This window comes from Carcharodon carcharias, chromosome 9 (genome assembly GCF_017639515.1).
Source record: "Carcharodon carcharias isolate sCarCar2 chromosome 9, sCarCar2.pri, whole genome shotgun sequence".
NCBI lineage: Eukaryota > Metazoa > Chordata > Chondrichthyes > Lamniformes > Lamnidae > Carcharodon > Carcharodon carcharias.
Window position 1 is genome coordinate 131,781,128 of NC_054475.1, and position 27,458 is coordinate 131,808,585.

At 40.4% G+C, this 27,458-nt stretch overlaps 1 protein-coding gene across 4 annotated transcripts; it reads left to right on the forward strand.

Annotated features, from left to right (window-relative positions):
- The first annotated feature begins 321 nt into the window (after nucleotides 1-321).
- Nucleotides 322-27,214, forward strand: vbp1 (von Hippel-Lindau binding protein 1). Of its 4 annotated transcripts, none has more exons than XM_041196031.1 (6): nucleotides 322-448; nucleotides 6,598-6,722; nucleotides 8,355-8,421; nucleotides 9,287-9,385; nucleotides 11,084-11,222; nucleotides 15,454-15,949. In XM_041196031.1, exons 1-6 carry the CDS (start codon nucleotides 365-367, stop codon nucleotides 15,522-15,524), a joined length of 585 nt encoding a protein of 194 aa, XP_041051965.1. In that variant the 5' UTR covers nucleotides 322-364; the 3' UTR covers nucleotides 15,525-15,949. The 4 variants fall into 4 exon arrangements, with proteins under 4 accessions (XP_041051965.1, XP_041051966.1, XP_041051967.1 ...); XM_041196032.1 differs by lacking the exon at nucleotides 15,454-15,949 and adding an exon at nucleotides 27,182-27,214 and having other exon boundaries at nucleotides 371-448; nucleotides 11,084-11,257; XM_041196033.1 differs by having other exon boundaries at nucleotides 375-476.
- The last annotated feature ends 244 nt before the right edge of the window (nucleotides 27,215-27,458 follow it).

Genomic DNA, 27,458 nt, shown 5'->3' on the forward strand with positions numbered 1-27,458 from the left:
GTCAGTACATTACAGAAAAGCTTCTCATAATTTGCAACCACTTCAGACAGGTGGCAAGTAAAGAAAGAACAACAGCTGGTGTTGCAGAAGTTGTGCACGATGCCAGCTGGGCAGTTTCTGTTGACTATTACAGATTCGTCTGTTAAATTTAACTTGGATGAAATATCTCTACAATTAATTTGTTTGGATGTAATAGACTGAGCATTAATGGAATGGGTTGTTTCCAGAGTGCTTCCCTTCTGCATAACCGGCCCTCCTTCTGATTGACAGCACGGCCGGCAGCGCGGAACCAATCAGAGTGGAGCCGGGGTGGAACCTGTACCGACCGGCTCGTGTCACTCAAAAGACGTCAGATTGCCCCAAGATGGCGACCACCAGTGGGAGCGGCGATAGCAACGCGGCTGTGAGCGGCCGCAAGCACCTAGGTATCCCCCAGGCTGTGTTTGTGGTAAGATCGTCTTGGGGATTGGGTTTGGGTGAGCTTGCAGCCATTTCTTCTTAACGAGGAGAGTGTGAGGCCCAGGCCTGCGGGAGCCGGAGTGGCTCTGTCCCCATGGCGACGTGCGGCCGGGAATTAGTGAGGCGCCGCTTGCCTCTCCGGGTGCTGGATATTCAGCTTTCACTGTTAGCAGGAATACAGCTTTCATCTTTCGTGGAAATATTGCCTCATTGTAAGGGTGGGCCCTGAGCTCAGGGATTAACTGCACAGCCGTTGAGCTTTCCAGCCCGGCTGGTCCCAGATTCTGGGACTGGCCTCCTCAATGCTTCAATTCCGGTGAGCTGGGGAGGGGTACGATCAGGCAGACGTATTGTTGCTGTTGACTACCCAGTGACTCCTGCGAGGCTTGTGAGCACAGCATCGGCTGTCTACGATCAAACAGTCTGCTGCCACTCATTACTCAGACTTACACATTCAAGCCACTTGGGCGAGATATACAAAGACTGCTGATAGTACCTAGAGCCATATCTTCATCACCTTACCAGAGAAGTTATGGGGGGTGGGTTAGATCCGTTGAAAGGAAGAGATTGGTGATTATGAAGAGATAACAGGACTGCTTAGGAAAATGGGTTTTTTTTAAAGCAGAGGAGAAAGAAAATCCAAAATAGCATAAACATGCAGGAACTCTACATGGAAAGGTCTTTTCTGCACTCTGGATTGTGTTAAGATCTGGGGGTGGGGTGGGGTAGTGGGTAACAGAGGGTGCATGGGGCTAGATTTGTTATATTTTTGTGATTCAGCTTTCACTGTTTAACATTTTGTGCTTTGAATGCAATTTGGACAACCTGTTCCTGAGCCGCTCAGTTAGTGGCTTTAAGCTTTGTCATCGTGAGGTCAGGTTGATTGTCCTTGACATCAAGGCAGCATTTGATCGAGTGTGACATCAAAGAGCCCGAGCAAAACGGTGTCAGTGGGAATCGTGGGGAATTCGCCACTGGTTGAAGTCATACCTAGCACATAGGAAGATGGGTGTGGTTGTTGGAGGTCAAATCATCTCAGTCCCAGGACATCACTGCACGAGTTCCTCAGGATAGTATCCTAGGCCCAACCATATTCAGCTGCTTCATCAGTGACCTTCCCTCTATCGTACCGTCAGAAGTGGGGATGCTTGTAGATGATTGCATAATGTTCAATATTTGAGATTCCTTAGACACTGAAGCAGTCTGTGCCCACATGCAGCAAGGCTTGGACAACATTCAGGCTTGGACTAATAAGTGCAAGTAAGATTTGTGCCACACAAATGCCAGGCAATGACCATCTCCAGCAAGAGAGAATCCAACCATCTCCCCTTGACGCTTAAGGGCATTACTATTGCTGAATCCCCCACTATCAATATGCTGAAGCATTGACCGGAAACTGAACTGGACCAGCCAAATAAATACTGTGGCTGCAAGAGCAGGTCAGAGGCCTGGAATTTTGCGGCAAGTAACTCACCCTCTAACTCCCCAAAGCCTGCCACAGTCTACAAGGCACAAGTCAGGAGTGTGATGGAATACTCTCCACTTGCCTGGATGAGTGAGCTCCATCTGCAGTCAAGAAGCTCAACACCATTCAGGACACAGCAGCCCACTTGATTCGCACCCATCCACATTCTCCAATATCCATTCCCTCCATCACTAATGCACAGTGGTAGCAGTGTGTATCATCTACAAGATGCTTTGCAGCAACTCACTAAGGTTCCTTTGACAGCACCTTCCAAACCCCTGACCTCTACCACCTAGAAGAAGGGTATACGTGCATGGGAACACCACCACCTGCAAGTTCCCCTCCAAGCCACAGATCATCCTGACTTGGAATTATATTACTATTCCTTCATTGTCACTGGGTCAAAATCCTTGAACTCCCTCCATAACAGCACTGTGGATGTACCTACGTTAGATGGCCTGCAGCAGTTCAGTAAGGTGGCTCACCACCACCTTCTCAAGGGCAATTAGGGATGGGCAATAAAATGCTGCCCTAGCCGGTGATGCTCTTGTCCTGTGAAATAATAAAAGAAAATTGTATCTATCAGCATAATGTACACTCCTAACCATTTACACTGATATAGTGCTTTTAATGTGAAAATGTCTGAGGGGGCTTAAGCAAAAATACTTAAGTGACTTAGGCAGGGGGAAAATTAGGAATGTTGACCAAAAACTTGATGAAAAGATAGATTTTGGTAATGTTCCAAAGGCACAGAGAGATATGGAATGATGGAGATATTTAGTGAGCTGTTCCAGAGAGTAGGGCAAAGGCGGTTGAAGCCTCTGCAACCAGTGGTGAGAAGAAAGAGGAAAAGATGCCCAAAGGGCAGAGGCGAAGACTGCTGAAGGATCTAAGGGTTGAAAAGGTGCAAAGACAGAGGAGCAAGGCCATAGATGGATTTGAAAGAGGCAAGAATTGTGTACTTGATGTGTTGGGTGTTCGTGAGCCAACATCACTCAGCAAGGCCATTGGTGAATGGCACATAGTGCAGGTGGCTGAGTTTTGGATAAGATGCAATTTATATAGGATCAGAGTCCAGCAAGGTTACATTGGAATAGATATGTTCAGAGATGACCAACATAGGAGGGAGAGGGTTTCAGCAGTGGATTGGCTGGGGGTGAGTTAGGATTGCAATGGAGCAATGGTTTGGAATGGTCTAGTACAGTGGGAGCAGAAAACGTTTAAGGGGATTGAAATCAGTGTCATTGGAGCAGAATTTATGGCATGTACTGAAAACGCTGGCTTTGTTCGTCACCATCTTCAATCAGTAGAAATTGTAACTTGGCTATGACACAATGGTAGTCTTATAGTATGACAACACAATGGCAGTTGTGTGGTCAAGAGAAGTGAAGATTACCCCTGAAAAAAAATAGCAGGAATTGCAAAAGGGCTGGTAGTGAGCCTGAGCAGCCCAGCATTACTCAGTCGCTGTTCCTGGAAATAATATTTGACATAACACTTCAATCTACAACTTGCTGTAAGCAATGCCACAGAGGACCTGCTAGTATACAATTAAGCTCTGTCCGCTAATCTTTTTTCATGTTGTCAAAATATTTCATTGTTGTCCAGTCCAATTTCTGTGTGAATATTTCTCTTCATTTATCCTGTCAATTGTCAACATTATTGCTGTTTGTCACAAAATCTTCCCCAACAGTTCTGAAAGACATTTTCTGTAGTACCAGGTTTGCTGTAAACTGGATTTAATTAACTGTAGTTGTCTTAGATAAAGAAAGTCAGAGGCCAGTGTATGTTCTACATAGCTGTCAGTGATGTGATACCAAATGTTTAGTAATCGCTTCTATAGTCCATGCTTTCTGCTACACCCCACAAAACTCGATTAACACTACTCACTATGGTTTACTTATCATTAGGATGGGATAAATGCTTGTGCCCCAACAATTCCATCTGTTGGCTTAGAATCTTTTAGATGGAGAACAGCAATCCATCTGAATAATTTGTAAAGTAAATAATGAAACTAGTGCTGAGAAGAATGGATGAGCAATACCAGAAATACAAATTCAAGCAGTGGAATCTATTGCAAATGAGCAGGTGAGGGGCTAATCGTTAGGAATTATTTCTGTATTCTAACTAGCACCAAGTCCCACTTACCCATCATCCATGTGCTTGCTGATCTGGACTAGCTCCTGGTCTGGCAATATTTAAAATTCTCAACCATGTTTTAAAATTCCTCTGGCTTCACCTGTAAATTCTGCCAAACTCTACCAACCCAACCAAAATCTCTGCACATTTCCAATTCTGACCTCTTGTACATCTCTTTTAATCGCTAAATTATTAGTGGCTGAGCCTTCAGCAGCCTAGGCCCTAAGCTCTGGAATTCCCTCCCTAAACCTCTCCGCCTTCTCTCCTTTTAAGATATTCCTAAAACCTACCCTTTTGACCAAACTTCTTGTCTTCTGTACTACTATCTCAGTTTGTAGCCTCCTATCAAATTTTTTTTCACAATGTCCCTTGTTAAGTGCCTCAGGATATTTTACTATGTTAAGAGCGCTGAATAACTGCAAGTTGTTGCTGTTGTTGAAGTGAAAATGTTTAAATTGTCAGCTAGTTTAGAGTATCAGTACATTTAGGTGTTGGATTTTTGTAAAAAAATCAGAAGCTATGGAGAACCTATGATTCATTTTGACTATATCACAGGTGACTTATTCTATGATCTTGAACACAATATGTTTTGTAAAACCAAGTATCCTCGTGTTTATTACCTACCGTACTAGAAGTCTGCCTACTGCTTTTTCAACACACATCTCTGCAGTGTGTATTATAAACAATGTAATTTTTTAAAAATCTAGTTGTTATTTGGGTAACTGGCATTCTAGTCAGCTGGCTGTGAATTGGTCAGTTATGTGCTAGCAAGCAAACATTTATTGGAGATATAACAATTTTAATTGTGTTTTGTTACAGAGAAGGCCATGATATATGCATAAGGTGAGACAGTGACTACTGTCACGTTACTTGACCACAGAAAGGGGATTACAACTGACCCAATCCTGCTCTTGTTCACTGCCCACTTGCACTTCCAGTGGGAGCTGTACTTATAAAATATGATTGGATAGGGGCAATGCAATTTTATGAAAGAGCTGAGAGGTTTGACTTATTAGGAAAAGTTAATCAGGTTGGGCCTATACTCATTGGAGTTTAGAAGTGTGAGAGGTGATCTTATTGAAACATTTAAGGTTCTGAGGGAGCTTGACTGGGTAGATGCGGAGAGAATACCTCCCCTCGTGGGGGAATCTAGGACTTGGGTGGGGTGGAGGGGCACAGTTTCAAAATAAAGGGTCTCCCATTTAAGTTGGGAGGAGGAATTTCTTCTCTGAGGGTCATTAAAAATGAAAGCCGTTATTTGAGTTCAGAGGAATGAGGGGTGATTTCATTGAAACATGTAAGATTCTTTAGAGACTTGACAGGGTAGATGTTAGGAGAATGTTTTCATTGGCTGGAAAGTCTAGAACTAGGGGTCACAGTCTCAGAATAAAGGGATAATCATTTATGACTGAAATGAGGAGAAACCTTTTCTCAGTTGTGAGCTTTTGGAGTTCTCTACCAGTGAGAATGGTGGATGCCAGTCATCAAGTATGTTCAAGTCAGAGATTGACATATTTTTGAATAAGAGTATCCGGGGATATGGGATAGTGCAGAAAGGTATAAATGAGGTAGAATATCAGCCATGATCTTTTTGAATGGCAGATCAGGTTTGAAGAGCTAAATGGCCTACTCCTATTCTTATGTTCTAATGACTAGAATCAGGAGAGGAAACCCTTGCTGATATTACCATCCTTGTACTGAAGCTGATTGCAGATCTCTGCCAAAGCTAACTCCCTCAGCAGGGTCAAACCTGGGAACTTTTCTGTGCTGCATTTTCTTATTTATTCTTTCATAGGATGTGTGTGTCACTGGCAAGACCAACCTTTGTTTCCCATCCCTAATTGCCCCTGAGAAGTTAGTGGTGAACTGCTGGTGTAGAGTTCCAGGATTTTAATCCAACGACAATGAAGAAACAATTTTATATAATTCAAAGTCAGGACGGTGTGTGACTTGGAGGGGAGGTGTTCCCATGAGTCTGCTGCCCTTGGCCTTCTAGATGGTAGGGGCTGCTGGTTTGGAAAGTGCTATTGGGGGAACTTTTGGTGAGTTACTGCAATGCATCTTGTATATGGTGTCCACTGCTGCCACTGTTTCGGTGGTGGAGGGAGTGAATGTGTAAGGTGGTGGATGGACTAACGATCAAGCAGGTTGCTTTGTCCTGGATGGTGTTGAGCTTCTTGAGCGCTGTTGGGGCTACACTCATCCAAGCAAGTGGAGAGTATTCCATTACACTCCTGGTTTGTGCCTTGTAGGTGAACAGGCCTTGGGGAGCCAGGAGGTGGGTTACTTGGCACAAAATTCCCAGCCTCTGACATGTGTTTGTTGCTACAGTATTTAAATGGCTGTTCCAGTTAAGTTTCTGGTCAGTGGTAACCCTCCACCTCCCCCCAGGATGTTGATAGTGGGAGATCCAATACAACTCAGCTCCTCTCATTTGTTTCTTTCCCATCTTTTGCTGGCGCGTAAGTGATTTTCATTTTACAAGTCCATCCCTTAATCTGGTTATTTGTTTTTTTTAATCATCTGTCTCCCAGGAAGATGTTATTGCATTTATGAAGCAGCCAGGTAATGAGACAGCAGACCTAGTGCTGAGGAGGCTAGACGAGCAATACCAAAAATACAAGTTCATGGAACTGAATCTATCGCAAAAGAAAAGAAGGTGAGAGGATAAATTGCCTGGAAGCAAAAATATCCAGATTGTTAGCTAGTTTAGCTGAGTATGTTAAAAGTGCACTGTTCTTAATACATCAAAATGGATTTTCAATTTATTCTGTGATTGAGAAAGACACCCAAGTGATCTTGTACTGTTTGGTTATGTGAGAGAAAACCTTCCTGTACCTCTTTGCTGCTGCTTTGCATTAACTGAATAAGCCAAATTCAATTTTTATTAGATGGGATACTTCTGTTTTGACAAATACATTCTCAAATTCCATCAGTTTTCCCATTAAAACCAAAAACTAGCTGTGTTTCCAAGGACTAAAAACTGACCCTTGCAAAAATGCCAGCTGTCAAGAAAAATATGCTAACTGTATGTATTTTAAGAGAATATAATTGTGAAACAAGTATGTTTGAACCACTGGCCTGGGTATTTCTGACCAAAGAGGAGCAGCACCACCACCTATTGATTAAAAAATATCCAAGCATTGTGCCTGTCAAAGCCAAAGTTACAAACAAACCATCTAAGATAATCTATTGTCATATATATATTGGGGAAGTGAAACATGATTGTGCAATTTTTTCAACCAGGAGTAACCAAAGGATGTTGGGGCTAGGGGGAAAAAAAACATCCTAATTCCTATCAGAATCCTGAACTTGTGCTGCTGGAGATAAATTAAAAACTAAATATTTCCTACATTGTGAAAATATTGGCACTAGAGAATGCTAACAAAAAAATTGGTTATGCATGCGGGCACTTTCAAATGTAAATAATGCCCAGCTTCCTTGGTGTAGTCATTTAGGTTGTATTCTGATGTGGTGTAATGCAAAAACTAGAGACCTTTTGTTTCTCTCAAGATTTCTACTTGCCTGGCTTCCTTGACTGATGTCATATTTGACCCCCAAGATGAACTTCCCGTCACCTATTTATGCCAGCACCAAGACCGCCTATTTTTACCTTTGCAAAGCCACCTGATTGCCCCTGCTGTATCTGCTGCTGAAACCCTGATCCACGCCTTTGTTACTTCTAGACGACTATTTTAACGCACTCCTTGGCAACTTCCCATGTTCTACCATCTGTAAACTTGAAGTCATCCAAAGGAGTGTGGCCCGATGTCCTTTTTCACACCAAGTCCCATTCACCCGTCTCCACTGTCCTTGCTGACTTACATTGGCTCCCAGTTAAGCAAAGCCTTGATTTTTGAAATTCTTATCCTTGTTTTCAAATTCCTTCATGAGCTCACCACCCACTGTTTCCAGCTCCACAGCCCTCCAAGATATCTGCGCTTCTCTCATTATGGTTTCTTTAAATTTAATCCTGATTTTAATTGCCCCACCATTCCTTCAGCTGTCTAAGCCCTAGGCATTGGAATTCACTCTCTAAACCCCTCTGCCTCACTTCTTTCCTTTAAGATACTCCTTAAAACTACCTCTTTGACCAAGCTTTTGGGCACCTGCTTAATATTTTTTTTATGTGGCTCGTTATCATGTTTTGTTTTATAATGCTGCTGTGAAGCGTCTTGTATATTTTGTTATGTTAAAGGCACTATATAGATAAAAGTTGTTCTTTGAAAAAGCATTGCTCTTTTGGTCAACAGAACCATTTATACTTGTCATCTTTTCTTCCCTCCCCCAGGCTAAAAAGTCAAATCCCAGAAATTAAACAAACGTTAGAGATTTTAAAACACATGCAGAAGAAAAAGGTAAAACTCAGTAAATCTTCATGTAAAGCTGGCTGATTGTCAGTTACTTTGTCCATTGCTGTTCAATTTATTTTTTCTGTTTTCTTGTACATGCTTAGTCAAATAGCTTTTTTAATTTTGTTTTGGGCAAATGAGTAGCTGGAGATAAAGAATTTTCAGAATGTTGAATTTTAATATTGTAAAAATAACCTTCACCAGGATGTGCCTGAATTGACAAGAATATAGCATTAAGTGTTTTTTTCTTCTCTCCTGCTGGAGTTGGCCAATGACCTGTGCTAGCCCCTCTGTCACCTCTTTGAAACTTGCTATCAAGGTATAAGTTTTCACAGGCAGTGACAAATTTGCCTCACATACCCATAACCATGATGCTGTTTCCCCATGACTTTCTATTGTCCTTCATTTCAACTCTATTTTTCCGCAAAATACTCCTTGCTTTAATCATTCTGCATAAATTAATTTCTCTTAACTTCTGTTTAAAATTTCTTTGCGACAGTTTTTAATAGGAAACCTTTGTCACTGGCTCCCCATCCACAGGAAGTCCTCTTTCCCTATTAAAACCAAGACTCAAATCCAAATCATATAGAGAAAGAACAAAAGTGGACCCAGCACTGACCTGAGAGGTGCTTCTGACCGATCTCCAATCCAAACAATATCCGTAATCCACTTGAATCTTTTGTTTATTGCTCATCAACCAACTTGCTATTCCTGCTACATTTTTTGTCATAACTTTTTAAGTGTCAAAGTGCATTGCTGTAACCATGTGCAGGGCCACTGTGGATGATGTGCTTCTTACAGAAATGAAAGAGAGAGCTTAGTTTATTCATCAGTAATGCAGTTTTGCATCTATCTGCTTTTTATTTTTAAGGATTCCACAGATCCAATGGAGACGCTGTTTTTACTCGCAGATAACTTGTATGCTAAAGCATCAATCACTCCTACAGACAAAGTGTGCTTATGGTTGGGGGTAAGTTCAAAGCCATGGTTTATCTCTTGTACAGCATTTTTTTGCTGTGTGTTGCAGCAAAACGTATGGGGAGCAAAGTCTGCAGGATCATCATCAGAAATAACTCTTCCTGATATTTCTCCTTTGTGCAATTTCCCCATTGTGAATTTGGGCAATAGTTGAGGTACAGGCATTATGAATGGCCACTCCAAAGTCTATCTTCTGCTAACATACACGGGCAAAATACTGTGGATGTTGAAAATCTGAACTACAGACACACAATGCTGAAAATATTCAGGTATGGCAGAACCTGTGGAGTGAGAAACAATTAATATTTCAGATCAATGTGCTTTCATCAGAACTGGACAAAGTTAGAAATGTAATAGATTTCATCTCTAACAGTAAGCAGTTTCTACTTCTGTAAAGACATACGGAATAAGATCTGTGGTATGTTATTGTGAAGTTAAGGCAATAAAGCCTAATCTCTTGCCTACAATTACTGTAAACAATTAAAACTATGATAGGTATACCTTAATTCTAATTGTCAATAAAATTGTCATAATAAACAGCCTTTTACTTATTTTCAAGGGTAGTGTACATCATCTTACCAGTCCAGCAAAAATGAACAATATATACGGTATGTAAGAAAGACAATTCAGTATGTCTTATTGTCCCCCTGGTACACCTGGAGACAGAAAACTTTCATGGGTGCTTATGTTTCTTTTCTTTAATACTGAGTAACCTTGAAGAAAGTCCAAGTGGAGCCACAGGATACTGCCAAAGCTGAAATGAGTAAGAGAGAAAATATAGATCATGGCACAGTAGTTAGGTGGCAGTAATCATGGGTTCTGCAAGCCTGTAGATTGTAAAAGAAAGGGAACATGGGGAAAGAGGTTGGAATACTTGAAAAGAATATTAGAGGAGAAAGTATGATGTCTTATTTCCAATATAATGAGGATGCTGGGAGGAAGAGGACTATGTAGAATGAATTACTTGTAACTTAACAGTGATGATGAGGTTAATACTTGTTATGCCTGGTCAGTTGTACCTTTTTTGACATTATAGAACTGTTACTTAAAAAAAAAAGTTTCTGAATGTATGTGTGTGTATTCTCAGGGGAAATTTAAAATCAAGCTATTAATTTTTAAAAAGCTCTAAATTAAAAATTAAACATTACCTCTGTTATTTGCAGATTCACACTATTCAGGCTAAGAATATTTTTGTCAGCAGCCGTGCACTACATAAAAATAAAAATATTTTTAAGGTTAATTTCAACAGTAGTACAATAGTTCAGCCAAGAGTTCCCTTCCTCCCCCTGCACCTTGGCTTAGTTGTAAAGGAAATGGGTAACTGACCCATATGGGTGAGGTTCTTGTTCTCTTTTGAGTAAGAAATCTCCACTTGGGTAGCAGTAGGATCTTTACTGTTGACCTTGGCATCCCTGGATGCCAAGAATCAGCCATAGGTCTTGCTCTTGATCGCTATTCAGAGGCCTTTGCTGGACAGTGCATCTATGGAAATCAAATGTGGGCAGGGCCAATTGTGACACCACAGCAGCGATTAGTCTGCTAGCATTCACTATCCTGCTCATTAATGGAAAACAAGAAATTATGTTAAGTCCCTGGCACATGTGGCACCATACTTTGAGGAGTCAGCGAAGGCAAGGGATGGGTGTGGAGGATTGACAGAAAAATAAGTAGTGTCTCTGTCTTGCCGTAGGCTAATGTAATGCTTGAATATGATATTGATGAGGCTCGAGCATTACTCGAGAAGAATCTGACAACTGCAACCCGTAATCTGGAAGGACTAGAAGAAGACCTGGACTTCCTTCGAGATCAGTTCACTACCACAGAAGTCAGTATCCTTTATACCAAATTGACATTGGGAGATATGGTAATTTAATTATTTTTCTTATTTTTTTTGTGAGACTTCTGTTCACATTTCTTTTATCATTTGTCACATGAGGCTAATTCCAGGTTGCAAACTGACTGCCTGAGAGGACAGGTGGATAAAAGAGTATTTCTCAGGATGTGTACCACTCTCAATCTGACAGAGGAGGTATATAGTAGTTCAATTCAGATTTGCCATTGAATTTTTCCTTCCCTTTTCATGGACAAATAGTGATAGGCCCAACTGTGTATCTCCATACAGTAGTGTGCTTAAGACAAGCAACAGTTATTGCCTTGAATAATCCGTGCAGTTGTATATTAAAATATGGATGGTGAAGGTAAAGAGAAATCCACAGACAGCAATTTGGCCTTCACTTGAATACCCAACATTGGTGAACAAACCTTTACCATTGTGCAGAACTAAGCTATTTGAAGCTTAAATGTATCACTGTATCTCTGGCCACCTTCTCTTTGTAACATATAAGTTACTTATTTACCTAGTCTCACATTTACTGCTGTTGAGATAGAGTGCATTTTACTTGAAGGTGACCTATGATGTATGGCCTGAATCACTCGGTACTCTGTAAAAAGTTTGTCTTTGTTAACCCATTCATTATTTTAAAATACCAGAGGGAAAATGTAGGCCTAGTGCCATCACAAGGAGTCCAGGCTGGCTGAGAATGTTTGGATGCTTGAGAGCCATGGACACAGACCCACTGTGTGGCACAATATTTTGGTTGCCCTTCTATTCTTTTTCAGTTTTTTTTCTTCCTATTGAAGACATTAAATCATGGTGAAAAACAATTTAATGGGTGGGGGATGCTCTCCACTACCTCGCTTGAGCAGTTGTTATTCAAGCTTGACTTGAGACGGTGAATATTGGTAGGCATTTGACTTCAGTACATCAGTCAATCCATATGCATTGTCTACATGTGCATTGCTAACATGGATAATGATCATGAAGGAGGATTTTGGCTGTATTTTTTTTCCACATCTGTGATTGATTGGTATTAGGGCCAATTGTATTGGACTTCCAGCTGAAATCATGTTATTTTTTTCATTTTGATCTCGAGGTATGGGCAATGTTAGGAGGGCTGCATTTATTGCCATTTCCAGAGATGGAGGACCTTCATGAACCACTGCAGTACATGTGCTGATAGTGTTCCCACAACGGTCGTTGATAGGAAATTTCAATATTTTGACCCAGTAATGATTAAGGGCAAGTTTTATGTTCAAAGTCATGCTACAAATAGTACAGAATGCAATCAACAGTGCGCTAGTGACAAAAGAATTGGATATTAAGGTAATGGCAGGAATGCTGATCAGGTAGACACTATTGTCCTTGATGGTGTTGATCATGTTGAATGTCGTTATGGCTGCACCCATCCAGGGGAGTGGTAAGTATTCCACTGCCTTCCTAACTTGAGCTGCCTTGATGGGAAGAGGCTCTGCAAGGTCAAGATGTGAGCCAATTAGTGCAGAGCTACCCAACCCCTGCCCTGGTTTTGTAAACAGACTATCAGTTAAACTGGTTCAATTAAGCTTCTGATAAATGGTAACTAACAAAATATTGCTGACCGGGAACTCAAAACTGATGGTACAGTTGAAAGTTAGAGAAGTAATTGGGCTTTCCCTTGTGGAAGATAACCATTTGTCATCCCAAGCATGAATATTCTGCCATTTGTCATCCCAAGCCTGAATATTATTCTGTCATTTGTCAGCCCAGGTTACTTTGTTATTGAAATAGTTCTGAATGGAGCTCAATATAGAATCATTAGCAAACGGCCTCACTCCCAATCTTATGAAGCTGCTGGCAATAGAGCTGAGGATATTGACTTGACGAACTCCTGTAGCAATGTTCTGGGGCTACAGTGATTGGCCTCCAAAAATCACAGCCATCTTCCTGTGTTTCAGATATGTTTGTAACAACTCAAGAATTTTCCCTGGTCCTCAGTTTTGCTGGTGCTCCTTGATGCCCTGCTCAGTTGAATGAAATCTTGATATCTAGCATTCAGCTCTTATGTTCATCCCTACATCAAAGCTGTAATGAAATCAAGAGCTGAGTGGTACTGGCATATCCCAAACTGCAGCAACGCTCAGTGTCCAATACAACCAGAGGACACTATTAAATACTAATCTGCGTTAACAATATTTAATGAGTGAGTAGTCAACCTGTGGAATGGACTCAAGGAAGCCTGCAAGCAGTTAGTATTGATTTATTCAAATAAAAATGTTTTTTATTAGAAAATGACATTTTGCAATTTAATATATATAACTAATTTGAGAAACAACTGTGTAGAAAGCTTAGGAAGAAAAAGGCAACCTCGAATCCATGGTTCCCAAAGTGCACCTGTTATGACATGGCAGGTGATGTGTGCCAGGCGGACCAAATCCAAAAGGGAAACTTGGCCACGCTATCATTTGTACTTATTACCAGAAGATGTGTACCCTGAACTCAAAAGTAATGAGTCCACTAACAGCTTTAGAGATTTTTTTAAAAACTAAATTAAAACATTTATTAACAAAATAAAAGATTTCAAGCGCATGCATATGATTACAGTTACTTAAAACTATAACAAATCCCAAAATTCCGAATTAACCTGACTCACAAATACACACCCCCTTTTAAGGCAACAGTTCCGAATAGATTTCAAATTTAAATATGCAAGCCAGCAAGTTTACCACAGCACCCACTTGACAGTGGAATTCCAAAGGCTTTTTAACACAACTTTAGTTACTAGACATAGCAGACTTCTGCAAAAGTCACTAGCGGCTTCCTCCAAGTCTGTCACATAGTGTACCTTTCAGGATTTTTTATGACCACTTCTCTACGTAGTCTTCCATCCCTTTTTATGTATGTTTTCTCTCTCTTTAATCTGTAAATTCCATTGTTCTATATGTCTTTGGAAATTTACTTTTCCCACAATATAAAAATCTTTCATGTTGCCAATATGGTCAATACCTTTGTGAGAAATAAACATACTGCTTGCCCTTGCCTATCTTGTTAATTGTAAACATCCTATCATCCCCCTGAAATCCAAATAACCCCTTCACTTATTTACAAATGCAAATTTCCTTTTCTTTCCTACGCTAAGCCCTCATCCATGTTTACTCATTAGCATTTCAAATGCCTTTTACCCCTAACTACTTTTGATAATTTCAAGCTTGCAGTCTATCTGACTCTAATTCAATTAAATCATAAAGACAAAATCATCTACACTCATGCCCATAAACCTACTTTACAATAATCCCCAATAATGTAATGAAAAAAAGTTAGATTCATGACATACCACCCTTTGAGTCTGCTGTAGACTAATTGATAGAGATTGGTTGCTATGATTAATCAAAAACTCCATTCGCTACCAGGATAGTAGAGGTGGATATTAATCTTTTTTCATCTAACTGTTTCTATGTTCCTGTTTACAATGCCAGCTGTTTTGGGGGCCAGGAAGGAAAATTGGGGGTTGAGGGTGTCAGCAATTTGGGGAACTGGGTGAAGGGAGTAAGAGGTGGGTCTCATGAATGAGATGAGCTAGGAGAGGACATGAAGGTCGATAGAGAAACCAAAGAAAATTACCCAAGCATTATCCTGGTTCTAGATGATCCGAGAGGTGTTTGAGAGGAAGTGGCAGAAGAAAGTAAGCATCAAGTTGTTGTTCATCCAGATCTGGTGATGATTAGGTAAACTAATTATGTGCAAGATACTCACACCTGTAACCATAGACTTGAAGGAGATGGGCCCATACTAGGGGATCGACCAGGATGGCAGAGAGAGCAAAGATTATACTGGAGAAATTAAGAACCAACCACTGTGCGATTAAAGTCAAAAATATACCAGACCAGACAGCTCGCAGGCTCTTTCGCTGGGGAGGGCATTGCTTTGTTAATTGTACTGGGTTTCATAGCAATCCTTTATGTCATTTTTGTTGAGTTTAACTTCATAATGTACCATGGTGGGACTTGAGCCCATGACATCTGGGATGCAAACGTAGTACCATAACGATTACACACCATATTCAACAACCAGAGATAAAACATTAGATTATCTTGGCTCTTTGGGAACCATTTGAGGAGCTCTTCCTTTTGTAAAGCTTACTTTTTACTAACGGAAAATCTAGTGGCATTCAGGAGTTGTCAGCATTGAATCCACTGTAAGTGTCAATAATATGTTTGATTTCTCCTTAACCAGCTGTCTTTCAGATATGGCAAGAGTTTATAACTGGGATGTTAAAAGGAGAAGTTCTGAAGCAGCCTCTAAAAGTAGCGCATAGTTCACAAAAACACGTTTTTACACAGTTTACAAAACTCACTTTTGCTTTCTTTAAAAAACATCCACCAATTTGGCAACATTTGTGTTTGGAAAGCTGCAGTTATTTTAGTCTTTGGAAACAAAGAAAAATTGAATGTTAAACCTAAGAACAGGCAAGAGACTGAAACTACAGATATGTAGACATACTGGTTTATTGCATGCTTATATGGCATTTGTGGAAGTGGAAGGAAAGATATAAAGTACAGGTTCAAAATGTATTGTTGTTGCCAGTTTTCACAACAAGCCACACTTGCTGCAGTCTTGCAGCCCAGTCGTACAGACAGTGGACATCTTGTGTATCCATGCAACTGGTTCTTGCTGTGATACGATACCTGTAAAGATTTTGTATGGTTCTATCATGAGGTGTTAATAAACTGCTGAACAGAACAAAACAATTGCTCCTGCATTATTTAATTGTTTTTTTTTTCCTGTGTAAATTATTCTCAAGGCGAGGAATGCCGGGGCTAAGGGAATAGCAGTATTTTCTATTTCAGGCACTTAATGTCGCAATTAACATTCCAACATCAGGTATTGTATAGGTTAGGTGGGAAGTAAAAACTCAGCTCCAAACTTTGAAACTTGACTGCACCAGTATTAATATTTTTCATTTCCCATATCACCATCTTATGGTCTTTGAGTGAGACTGCCAGGTACTGAAAGGAACGATCCAACTTTCAAATTTAGGACCATTGCAGCCATTAGAATCATAGAATAGACAGCAGAGAAACTCATTTGTCCCAATCCTTGTCTTTATGCCCCACAATCCTGCAATTTTTTTATCCTTTGAATATCTATCCAATTCTCTTTTGAAAGCTACTGTTGAATCTGTTTCCAATACCCTATCAGGTAGTGTATTCTATTGCCAATCATCTTGCAGCAGTGCCCACTGCTTTTCAATCCTTCAGCCATTTCTCTTTAAATAGAATCAACCCTTCATGACTTTAGCACCTCTATCAAATCTTCTCTTCACCTTTTTTGCTCTTAAGATTCTCCAGTCTATCCATGTAAGTGTAATCCTTTATTCCTGAAAGCATTCTAATAAATTTCTTTGGTATACACTCAAATCTTTAGGAGGTATGTAAAGTGTGGTGCCCAGAACAGGATACTCCAACTGGGGCCAAAATAGTGTTTTATACAGATTTGGCATGAAAGGATTTGTGCACAAGCATCTCCAGGCTGCTCTGCATCCCCTTTAAAATTGTGCCATTTAGTTTATACTGTGTCCTTATTCTTCCTATCAAAATGTATTCTCCAGTTTTCTGCGTTGAATTTCATAAGTCCTCCCATTCCACCAGCTTGTTTATATCCTCTTAAAGGCTATTACTGTTTTCCTCACTGTTTACTGCACTTCTAAGTTTCATGTCATCCACAAATTTTGAAATTGCACCCTGTACCCCGCCAAATGGAAGCCATTAATGTATATCAAATACATCGGTGATCCAAGTACTGAATTCTGGGGAACACCACTGTTTACCTCCCTGAAAGACAACAATTCATCACAACTCAGTTTTCCTTTACTTTTGCCAATTTTGTATCCATACAGCCACTGTCCCTTTTATCCCATGGGCTTCAATTTTATGAACACACCTATTATGTGGTGTTACCTAATCAAATGCCTTTTGAAAGTTCATATACACAAAATCAACTGCAGCACTCTCCCTGATAGCTCACCAAAAACTCTGAAGGCTTACCCTTAATAAATCCTTGCTGGCTCTCCATTAACCCATACTAGTCCAAATAGGTTTTCATTTTCTTCCCACCATCTCTTAAATCATGAGACAAACTTGTGAAAATCAAGAGATTTGGTGTAAAAATCATGATTTGTTTTTCTTTTCCAAACATAAATTCATATAGTTAGTTGGTTTATAAACCTCTTTCTTAATCTCTAACTGATCAGAACTCTTTACAAAAACTATATTAATGCATCTGAAAATACTTTACAGAAAACATTTTTGAAAAGACCAACTGTGATCTGATACACCTGAGGTGGAGTGGGCAAATGCCACATAATATTCTTATATTCTCAGAGGTCAGTTAGCCTGCAGCAAAAGGTATTGTATGCAAAACAGAATGCTGGGCAGGGAGAGGAGTGGGTGCATCATTAAATTAATGCATTTATATGCATCAGTCTGTCAGATCCAAATATCTCTTATGCTCAAATGAGTTAGGCTATGATTATTTTTAATGTCTTTGCACTTGTATTAGTTATGAATGTACTTAATATCTGTTAATAAATGCATTTGTGTAAAATAGGCAAAATCAAATACTTATAAACTTTATAAAGGTATTTCTATATTCATTGCTGCATTTGTGTGTCTCAATTGTAAATGTAATTTTTACAGCTTTTTAAGTTATCAATGGGTTTGTATATTATTTTTTAATTGTTTTGTGTGTATCTCCGTCTTGTATTTTGAAAGTAATTGTTTGCTCCTGTCTCATTTCAAGCCACTGCACATACCCAGCAGCTTTGAGATGGCTTGTATTTACAATATAAGCCCTCAGAAGCAACTGTTCACTGGCAGTGTCATGCTCACTGACTTCCAACAGACCACAGTGCTAGGAAGGTGATAAAGATGGGCGAAGTTGAAGCTGGAATGGGAAACACCATGAAAACCAATCCAAGCCACAGCCCAGACCCCTGCTGCAGGTTTCTGCACAGGCACTGACATACAGCTGCCTGCACCCCACACTCGCCACCCCGCCCCCCGCCCACCACCAAGCCAGAGCTGTTAGAGCCAGTGTGAGATGGGTGTTAGGAGCATCTTGAGCCCAGGATGCAGGCAACTCCAAACAAAAGCAGAAGGACTGATACAACTTTAAGTCATAAAATTCTGAGGTTACAGAGCAAGATCATATGCAAGGTTCAATTTTACTTCGAGATTACACATCTTGCTGTAAATTTGAGTTGGCATGTCGGGCACCATTTGTGGAAAGAAAAACAGGGTTAACCTTTCAACTTGAATTATCATCAGACCTGGAAATAGAGATTTAATAATAAAGCAAGTACAGGGCCAGGGCAAGATGGAGGCCATTGGAAAAAGCCAAAGTGGAGGTCTGTAATAGGATGGAAGGTAGGACAATTAAATGGCAAAAGGATGATGGTGCAAAACAAAATGAGGTAGACATGACACAAGTGAAAAAACAAAAGATTGGTCTAAAGAAGGTATAAGTGACAACAGCAAAATTAATGGGAGCAGTGGAAATGATCTGAAGTTGAACTCTGTTGAGCCTGAAAGGTTGTAAAGTACTCAATTGAAAGATGAGGTGCTGTTCCTTGAGCTTCTGTTGAATTTCATTGGAAAGCTGTAGGAGGTTGGGGTCAGAGTGGGATGAGGAATTAAAATGGCAATGGTCTGGAAGATCAGGTTCACAATTGTGGACAGAAAAATGATCATCTATTCTACATTTGGTCTCCATAATGTAGAGGAGATTGCATTGTGAGCAGTGAATACAGTATACTAAACTGAAAAAAAGTATCAATAAATTGCTGTTTCATCTACACCTGAAAGGGCTGTTTAGGGTCCTGGGTGGTGGGAAGGAAGGAGGTATCTCCTATGTTTGCAAAGGAAGGCTCTGTGGAAAGCATGTCAGAGGTGATTGTCAAGTTGACCATGGTCTTGGGGGGGTGGGGGGGAGTGGGGGGGTGGCGGTGTGTGGGTGGGGGGAGCAGTCCTTGCTCCCATATTTTCAAACAGCAGCTGCCAGCAGTGGTTCTGCTGTTACCATTACAGCTCCTCTAGATCCATCTCATGTTTCTTTATGATTCTTCCCTCGCTGCCTTAGCCCTGAACTAGTAAGCATATGCTTTTTTCTAGTTTCTCTCCTTTCTCCTTTCGTGCCATCTCCAAGCTCATCTTGTCCACAAGACCCACCTCATGCTCTTTTGACCCTATTCCTGCTAAAGTGCTGATCAGTCAACATTCCTTCCTGGGTCCCATGCTATGGTTCTCTCTGCTCAGCTATTGCCCCATTCTTCTTCAAACCTGTCGTCATCACCCTCTCGGAAAATCAACTCCACTGTCCTTTCTATTAATGCCCATTTTAACCCCGTTTCCTTTTCAAAGTCTTTGAACGTTCTATTGCCTTCTAAATCTGTGCCCATCTTTCCCGGATCTGTTTTTGAATCCCTCCGATTAGGTTTTCATCCCTGTAGCAGTACTGAAACACACTCATCAAAATCACAAATAGCATCCTATGTGGCTGTGACAAAGGGTATCTATACCTCCTCGACTTGTTTGCAGCCTGTGGCATATTTGACCAAACAATCTTCCATTGCCTCTTCACCATCATCTATCTAGGTTGGACCGCATTCACCTGGCTCCATCCCTATCAATCCAATTGTAGCCAAAGAATTGTTTCTCTTCCTATTCCCACACTATTCCCTCTGGTGTCCCCCAAAGATTTATCCTTGGCCCTCTGTTATTTTCTGTCTGCATACTACCCCTCTGCTGTTATCCAAAAACACATGGACTGTCAACACACAGCTCCACCTTATCACTGTCTCACTCGACACCCCCCCAACACCAATCCCCACTCTTTCTAAATTGTCAGCTTGTTTGTCCAACATCCAGTACCAGATGAGCAATATAGTTTTCCCTCCAACTAAACATTGGGAAGACTGAAGCCATTGTCTTTGGTCCCAGTCAGAAACACACTTCCTTAGTCAACTACTTGATCTTCTCCCTGGCAAATGCCTGAGGTTAAACCAAACTGTCTACAACCTTGGGGCTATATTTCATCCGGAGATGAGCTTGCAATCACATCTGCCCCGTCACTATATTCAACTATTTTTAGCTCCCTAACATAATCTGACTCCATCCCACCTCAGCCTATCTGCTGCTGAAACCCTTATAGATTCCCTTGTTACTGCTAGGCTTGGCTATTCCATTGCATTGATGGCTGCTTTTTCCATTTGTGTCCTCTAAATTTAGGTCATCCAAAACTCTGCTGCCCATGGTCTAACTTGCACCAAGTCCCATTAACCCATCACCCTGTGGTCTCTGGTCAAATTTGCTCTCAGTTAAGAAAAGATTAGATTTAAAATTCTTATCCTTATATTCAGAACCCTCTATCCCCTCGCCCCTTCAAGCTTACATCCTCCAAGATGTTTGCACACTGCCAATCTTAGCTTTTTGGGCATCCCTGATTTTAATCATTCTACCATTGGTAACCCCTGTATATCCCTTGATGCCAAAGTCAGCACCAGGATCGCCAAGGCTGCAGCTGTCATGTTAAAGTTGAAAAGGCAAGTGTGGACCAACAGCAAACTGACCAAAAATACAAAGATCTGCATGTAGCAGGCGTATGTTCTCAGCACCCTCCTTTACAGTACTGAAGAGTGGGCAACTTATGCAATATAAGAAAAACAGCTGAATAGCTTCTACCTCCACTGCCTCAAAAATATGTTGGGCACCTCCTTGCAGAAAAGAATGCTGAATGTGAAAATACACCAGTGTGCAATGATCCCCAGCAAGTTTTCCCTCGAGTCAGCGACAACTTGGTTGGTTGGGTTATGTGAATGGGTGATGGGTCCTTCCCAAAAACATGCTCTATGGCGAGCTTGCTATCAGTGCAAGACCAATAGGTCACCCATGTCTGTGCTACATGATGTCTATAAGCGAAACCTCAAGTTGACGAGGAAGGATTTGATGTATGGCAAGTCCTTGTAGTGACTGGATATAAGCAGTTAGGAAGAATGTGGAAAAAGCAGAGGCCAAAAGAAACAACCAAGTGATGGAAAAGAGCTTGGCGGAAGGAAAAAATATCAGTTAACCTCAGGTCAATATTCATCCATGCCAGCTGTGGAACTGCCACTCACGAATTAGCCTCTACTGTCACAATAAACAATGTTCAATACAGAAGTGACATGCACCCTAGTTGCAGTCCACCTTTTCCCAAGATAGGTAGATGCCTACTATTATCATTGGTGGCCGTGCCTTTAGCTGCCTAGACCCTAAGCTCTGGAATTCTCCACCTAAACCTCTCTGCTTTTCTTCCATTCTCTTTTCTTTTAAGACGTGCCAATTAAAAAAAAAATCTCTAATGCTCCTATGAGGAGCCTTGGGATGGTCACTATGTTAAAGGCGCTAAATAAGTACAAATTGTTGTTGTTCCATTACCACCCCCTTTTGCTTTGCACCATCATCGCTTTTTATCATTTAATGACAATAATTCTAGGACAGGCTTCTCCTTTTGATTTTTCACCCCTGTAGCTCTACTTCCACTTTTTCCTGATTCTATGCGTAAACTGATAATTCTAAGACATTTAACTCTGAGGAGGGATCAACAACCTGAAAAGTTAACTCTTTCTTTCTCATCAAATGCTGCCTGATCTGCTGAGTATTTCCCATTTTTGTAATTGCCTATCTATTTCCAAGCTGTTGCTACACTTCAGGTACTGCAATTTTGTGATTATTTTCTTGTGTTATAATTCACAACTGAGGTTACCACTGGATAAATCTGATCCCAGGGTGAAACCCAGCTTGATAGACCCTAACTTTTATTTGTTTGTTTAGATACATGGAGAGGGGCTACTGAACAGAGTCACCAGAGTCAGCTAATGAACTTTTAACAAAAGCATAAAGCATTTATTAAATAAGAAAAATGAACTATATTACAATACTCCTTCACCCACAACTATACCTTTACAGATATATACAGATTTGTAAGGGTAACACAAGTTACAAAAGCTATCTTATATTCTAATGTTCACAGTAAATACAGTCCATATAAACCAACTGGCAACCTGTGGTCAGACACACCACGCTCTGAAACCAAGTGACAGATGCCACCCCAGACAGATGCTATGGATCTCTCCTCAATTCCCCCCAGATCCTTGTTACACCATGAGCCAGTCTCACTGAACCCCATCTTTCACTTGAGGGTTTCCAACCTCCACTTTCTAAGCACTTGCCTTGGAATCTTCTCCCAAACTGATGCTTTCTCACAGAGCCTTCTGCAAGAGTTCACCCCCAGGGTTTTGAACTCTCCTTCAAATGTTCCTCTCCCCTAGGTCCCCGCATGCATTAAGCTTTCTTCCATGCACTCTCTCTCACCAACTTAGCTGTCAGTAGTACACCATTGCTACACATGCCCATAGCAAAGAGTTACAGAACTTCAGCTGTCCCTTTGGACCTTCTGGCCTCTTGCTTTAAATCTGCTTCCATTAAGCTTGAAGTTTGGAGCATTCCTTTCTGCTCCTTACTTTCGCTTCCACAGAACAGGACATTTTCCCGGTTCTTGTCCTTCCCTTGACTAAAAGGTCTGCTTGGAACTTTGTCCTGTTCCACTCCCCTGGATTTTAGAACTTTCTTCTTTAGATTGGGACTGGCTGTCTGTCCCCCTTTGCTCTAGTCTCTCCTGGCAGCTACTTTCAAAACCAACTGGACTCAGACAGCTTTCAAATCAAAACTGCTGTTTCTGGTTTTTGCTGTATGTCTGTGGGTGGGGCCTGCCTCTCTGGACATCTGTTGCTAGGCAACAGCCCAGTTTTTCTACTCTTGTGTTTTCTTAACTCCTCTTATAGTAATTAACACTCATTGGAAATGCGGGCACCTTTTAAAATGAAACTAAAACTCAACTTGACCTTTTCTTAACACACAGATTCAGAAATATAAATAAAACTTAAACTTTAAAGCTAAAACTCATTCCTAATACAAATATAGCTTACTTAAAATATCTCTATTTCCTAACACTTTTTTAATCAATGATTCCAGTTCCAAAATGTCACTAACTGTAGTCTGTGCATTGATGTACATATATTTTAGTTCAGATTTCCTTGATTCAGCAATTTCTCTTTTTTTTACTACCCTGTTCTGTTTAACCTCTTTAAATATTTCTATTACCAATACAAACAGAGTCCACTCACTGCTCCTTTCAAACTGCTAACTGGCTTGCTTGCTTTATACACCCCCTCCCAATATATTCATTAAAAACCTCCCCATTGCTCAAGTTAATGTCCTCAGTTATTGGTCCCAACTCTATTCAGTTGTAGAACTTCATGTCAGTACAGCTAAATTTCTGTCCAAAATTGGTCGCAATGCCACAGAATTCAGAGCCCTTTCCTCCAATGCTGCAATAATTGAATTATTCAGCACTGAAGGAGGACATTCAGCCCATCATGCCTGTGCTGGTTCTTTGGAAGATCTGTCCAATTAGGCCCATTCCCCTACTCTCTTTCTCCATGGCTCTGTAATTTTTTTCCCCTCCAAAATTTATCAAATTCTCTTTTAATAGTGCTATTGAGTACCACCACCCTTTCAGATTTTTAAAATTAATTCACAGGATGCAGCAGGGCCAGCATTTATGGCTCTTCAAAAACTTTCTTGAACGCAATTATATTACTGTGGGTCTGGAGTCATATATAGGTTAGACCAAGTAAGGATGGCAGATTTCCTTCCCTAAAGTGAACCAGATGGGTTTTACAACAATCTAATAGTTTCCTGATCAATGTCACTGAAATTAACAATTTTATTTAATTAATTCAATTGAAATTCCCCACTGCCATGGTGGGGTTTGAATATCATGCCTTTGATCATTAGTCAGGCCTCTGGATTTCTAATCCAGTAATGTAATCACCATCCGATCCAATCGCTAATTTGATGTCTCAAATGTTTCCTTGTGTCTCTCTGGTTCTTTTGCCAGACCATCTTAATCCACCAACCCTTTTGCCACTGGAAACAGTTTCTCCTATTGGACAAAAGCAAAATACTGCCAATACTGGAAATATGAAATAAAAACTGAAAATGCTAGAAATACTCAGCATGTCAGGCAGCATCTGTGAAAAGAAAAACAGAGTTAACATTTCAGATCGATGACCTTTCATCAGAGTCTCCAAATTTACACTGAGACCAATCCCAGCATCTCCAGTTCCTCCACATAACCAAAGTCCTTTATCTCTGGTGCCATTCCAGTAAACTGCACCCTCTCTAATTATGCTGTTCCCTATACTATTTTGAGTATGGCATAGAGATTACTACTTCTTAATCTACTTCCTAACTAATAGAGTAGAAGGAATCTCATATGGAATATAAATAACAGCTTGGATCTATTGGGCTAAATGGCCTGTTTTTGTGTTGTAAATACCATTTAATACTATGCAGCTCCTGGAAAACTTTTTGAAGAATCTAAATCCTAAAGTTCCTTGTGGTATTTCTATCGCTTTTTCTCCACCTGGGTAATTTTGAGCATGAGTGAATGCAATGCCACTTATTGAAATTGGTTGCTCAGACCATCTGGGACTTTTGCATCCAACATAACATGGGATCCCAGCTGTCCTGCCATTGTAATCCTTTTACATTTTATCTATTTATAATATATATAAAATATATAAAAATATACAACTTACTTCTATATATAATATATATATATAATATATAGAAGTCTAAGCTGTGAATCTAACCATTGAAAATACTGTGGCCTTCCCTAATTTTGAGTCAGCTTCCTCCACAATCTCTCCATTTGTCCTGCTCCCCCCATGGATTTACTGCGCTATTATGTACACTCAAATATTCGTATACTTAAATGCATCAGCTACTGCACACAAGTACTTAGCATAAAAATTGTGTCATTACCTAGACGTGCCCCTGCAGCCAATTTCTGAATTAGGTCAAAATCACCTCAATTGTTTCAGACTTTGCCATTGACTAAACATTAAAAACAGCCAGTTAGTGGGTGGAAAAGTTGAGTGAAAGCAAACAGTCAAGTAATAGAAATAAAAACAGGAAATGCTGGAAAAACTCAGCAGCTTTGGCAGCATCTGTGGAGAGAAACAGAGATAACGTTTCGAGTCCGTATGACCCTTCTTCAGCGCGCAAGCATTTTTTAAAATGAATCTCTTAGTATTCTCATTATCACTTAAGTGATTCCTTTCACAACTTATGCAGTTAAGTGTTAATTAAGTAGTAGGCAAGGTGATTGTTACAACCGCTGACGGATTGGTTTCTACATAATCCTACTTGCATCGCCCCTCATCTTCCATTGCAGCATTAGTATGAGGCAGAATGAAGGTGTCCTTCGGAATGCAACTACTTTTTAATTTTACAATTGATATACTCATTCAATGGAATGAACTATTTTTATTTTATAATTTCTGCAAAGAATAAACATCAGATACTGGTCCCTCAGCGCCCACTGCATACACATCAAAAAAATTGTTGCCCTTTTTGGTGAGATCGCACGTATTTGCACTGACGGCAGTTTCAGTGACTGAAACTATTAACTCTAAAAACCTGTTCCAAAGAAGTCTGACTAGCAAGTCTGGTACCAGAGTGAATGAAAACCACATACCATTTTAACCGATACATAAAAATGGAAATCTTACAGCATCAATGACAATGCGCTTTATTTTGCTGGCACGTGTTTTTATTGATTCCTATTTGCTTCCGCACCTCCTTTCAAAGATGAATGATTTCAGGTTTCACCGAGCCTCTAGGTAGCCAGTCTACCTGAACCAGCATGAAAAGTAGCAATAATAACTGTATATTTGCATTGCATTAACTGGGCACTGATCCGAGCTCTTCAGTGTACTTTCATATTCAGCATGGTGCAATGGTGCTTCGGGTCAAGGTGTCCTGCTGTGAGGTGCAAAGAAGTGCATTTCCCAGCGAACGCTCAGGGGAGTGTTGGTCACTGCACGAGCCAGCAGCAGCAGGAGGTTGACTGGCACATCAACAATGGCAGAATCCATAGATAAAAGCAAAATACTGCGGATGCTGGAAATCTGAAACAAAAACAAAAATTGCTGGAAAAACTCAGCAGGTCTGACAGCATCTGTGGCGAGGAAGACAGAGTTAACCTTTCGAGGCCCCTTGACTCTTCATCAGATGCTGTCAGACCTGCTGAGTTTTTACAGCAATTTTTGTTTTTGTGGCAGAAAGCATGCCTGCATCGGCAGACGCAGTGCGAGCCGAGTGCTCATAGGTAACTGGCACCTGGCTGATCAGCGTCTTCAGTTACAGCGAAAAATTACTCGTCAATTTGTCCCTCAAAATGTCTCATTCCAAGGAAATCTCCTTGACATGCACTGCCTTCAATCAGCCTGCTTTGTCACTTATTAAGGAGATATATAATTAATTAGCGAGGGATTACCTTGCCAGGTCCCGAAGACATTGGAACTTTCAATTACCATTATCAGTTTTCCTTTGCTCCCACAATGGAATGGCTTTAATATCCAAACTAACAACTTCCTGATTGATCTAGTGTTTTTCTACTCTTTTTCAGCCTTGGTGGTGTGCTGCATAATTGGGACTTGGACTTTCACCTTCCTTTTTCAATAAAATAAAAACACCAAACTTGAAAATTTAAGACCACTTGTCCCATATTAGCTTATTTTGGGCTTCAGATCACCATCAGCTCACCCTCTGTCATTACACTAGGAGGCATGGAAAGAAGAATCCCACCACGTTTTGATTTTACAACATTACTCATGATGTAGAAGCACTTAAAATATTAAATGTTATAGCTATGGTAAATCCAAAGTAGCAGAATCCACAATTTAGGTAAATCAAGGTATCTGAACAAAGGGGCATAAAATAAAAGTAGTGAAAGACCAATTTAAGACCGATGTCTGGAAGAATGGGTTAATGGAGAGAATGACTAACATTTGGAATGATCTTTTAGGTGGCACAGCGGAAATAAAACCTCATATTCACTCAAGATCCAGCATCACTCAAGATGACATTATCAAAATCTATCGTCAAGTTGGTTCAGTGGAAGAACTCTCACCTCTAGGTCAAAAGATTGTATGTGGACTTGAGCACATCATCTTTATGCTAAGTCTTCAGGGCTGCACTGTTTTGTCGGGTATACCATTTTTCTATGAAATATTTCCTCAACGTTCTGTCTGCTTTTACTAATAGTTCATTTGCTCATAAAAGATCAACCCTTTTGAAGAGAG

Bases quoted from the DNA above. Each gene is read 5' to 3' on its own strand.
- vbp1 (XM_041196031.1), top strand. From the start codon at position 365: ATGGCGACCACCAGTGGGAGCGGCGATAGCAACGCGGCTGTGAGCGGC. The intron at 6,723-8,354 runs GTGAGAGGATAA...TCCCTCCCCCAG, and splicing joins CTATCGCAAAAGAAAAGAAG to GCTAAAAAGTCAAATCCCAG. The intron at 8,422-9,286 runs GTAAAACTCAGT...TTTATTTTTAAG, and splicing joins AACACATGCAGAAGAAAAAG to GATTCCACAGATCCAATGGA.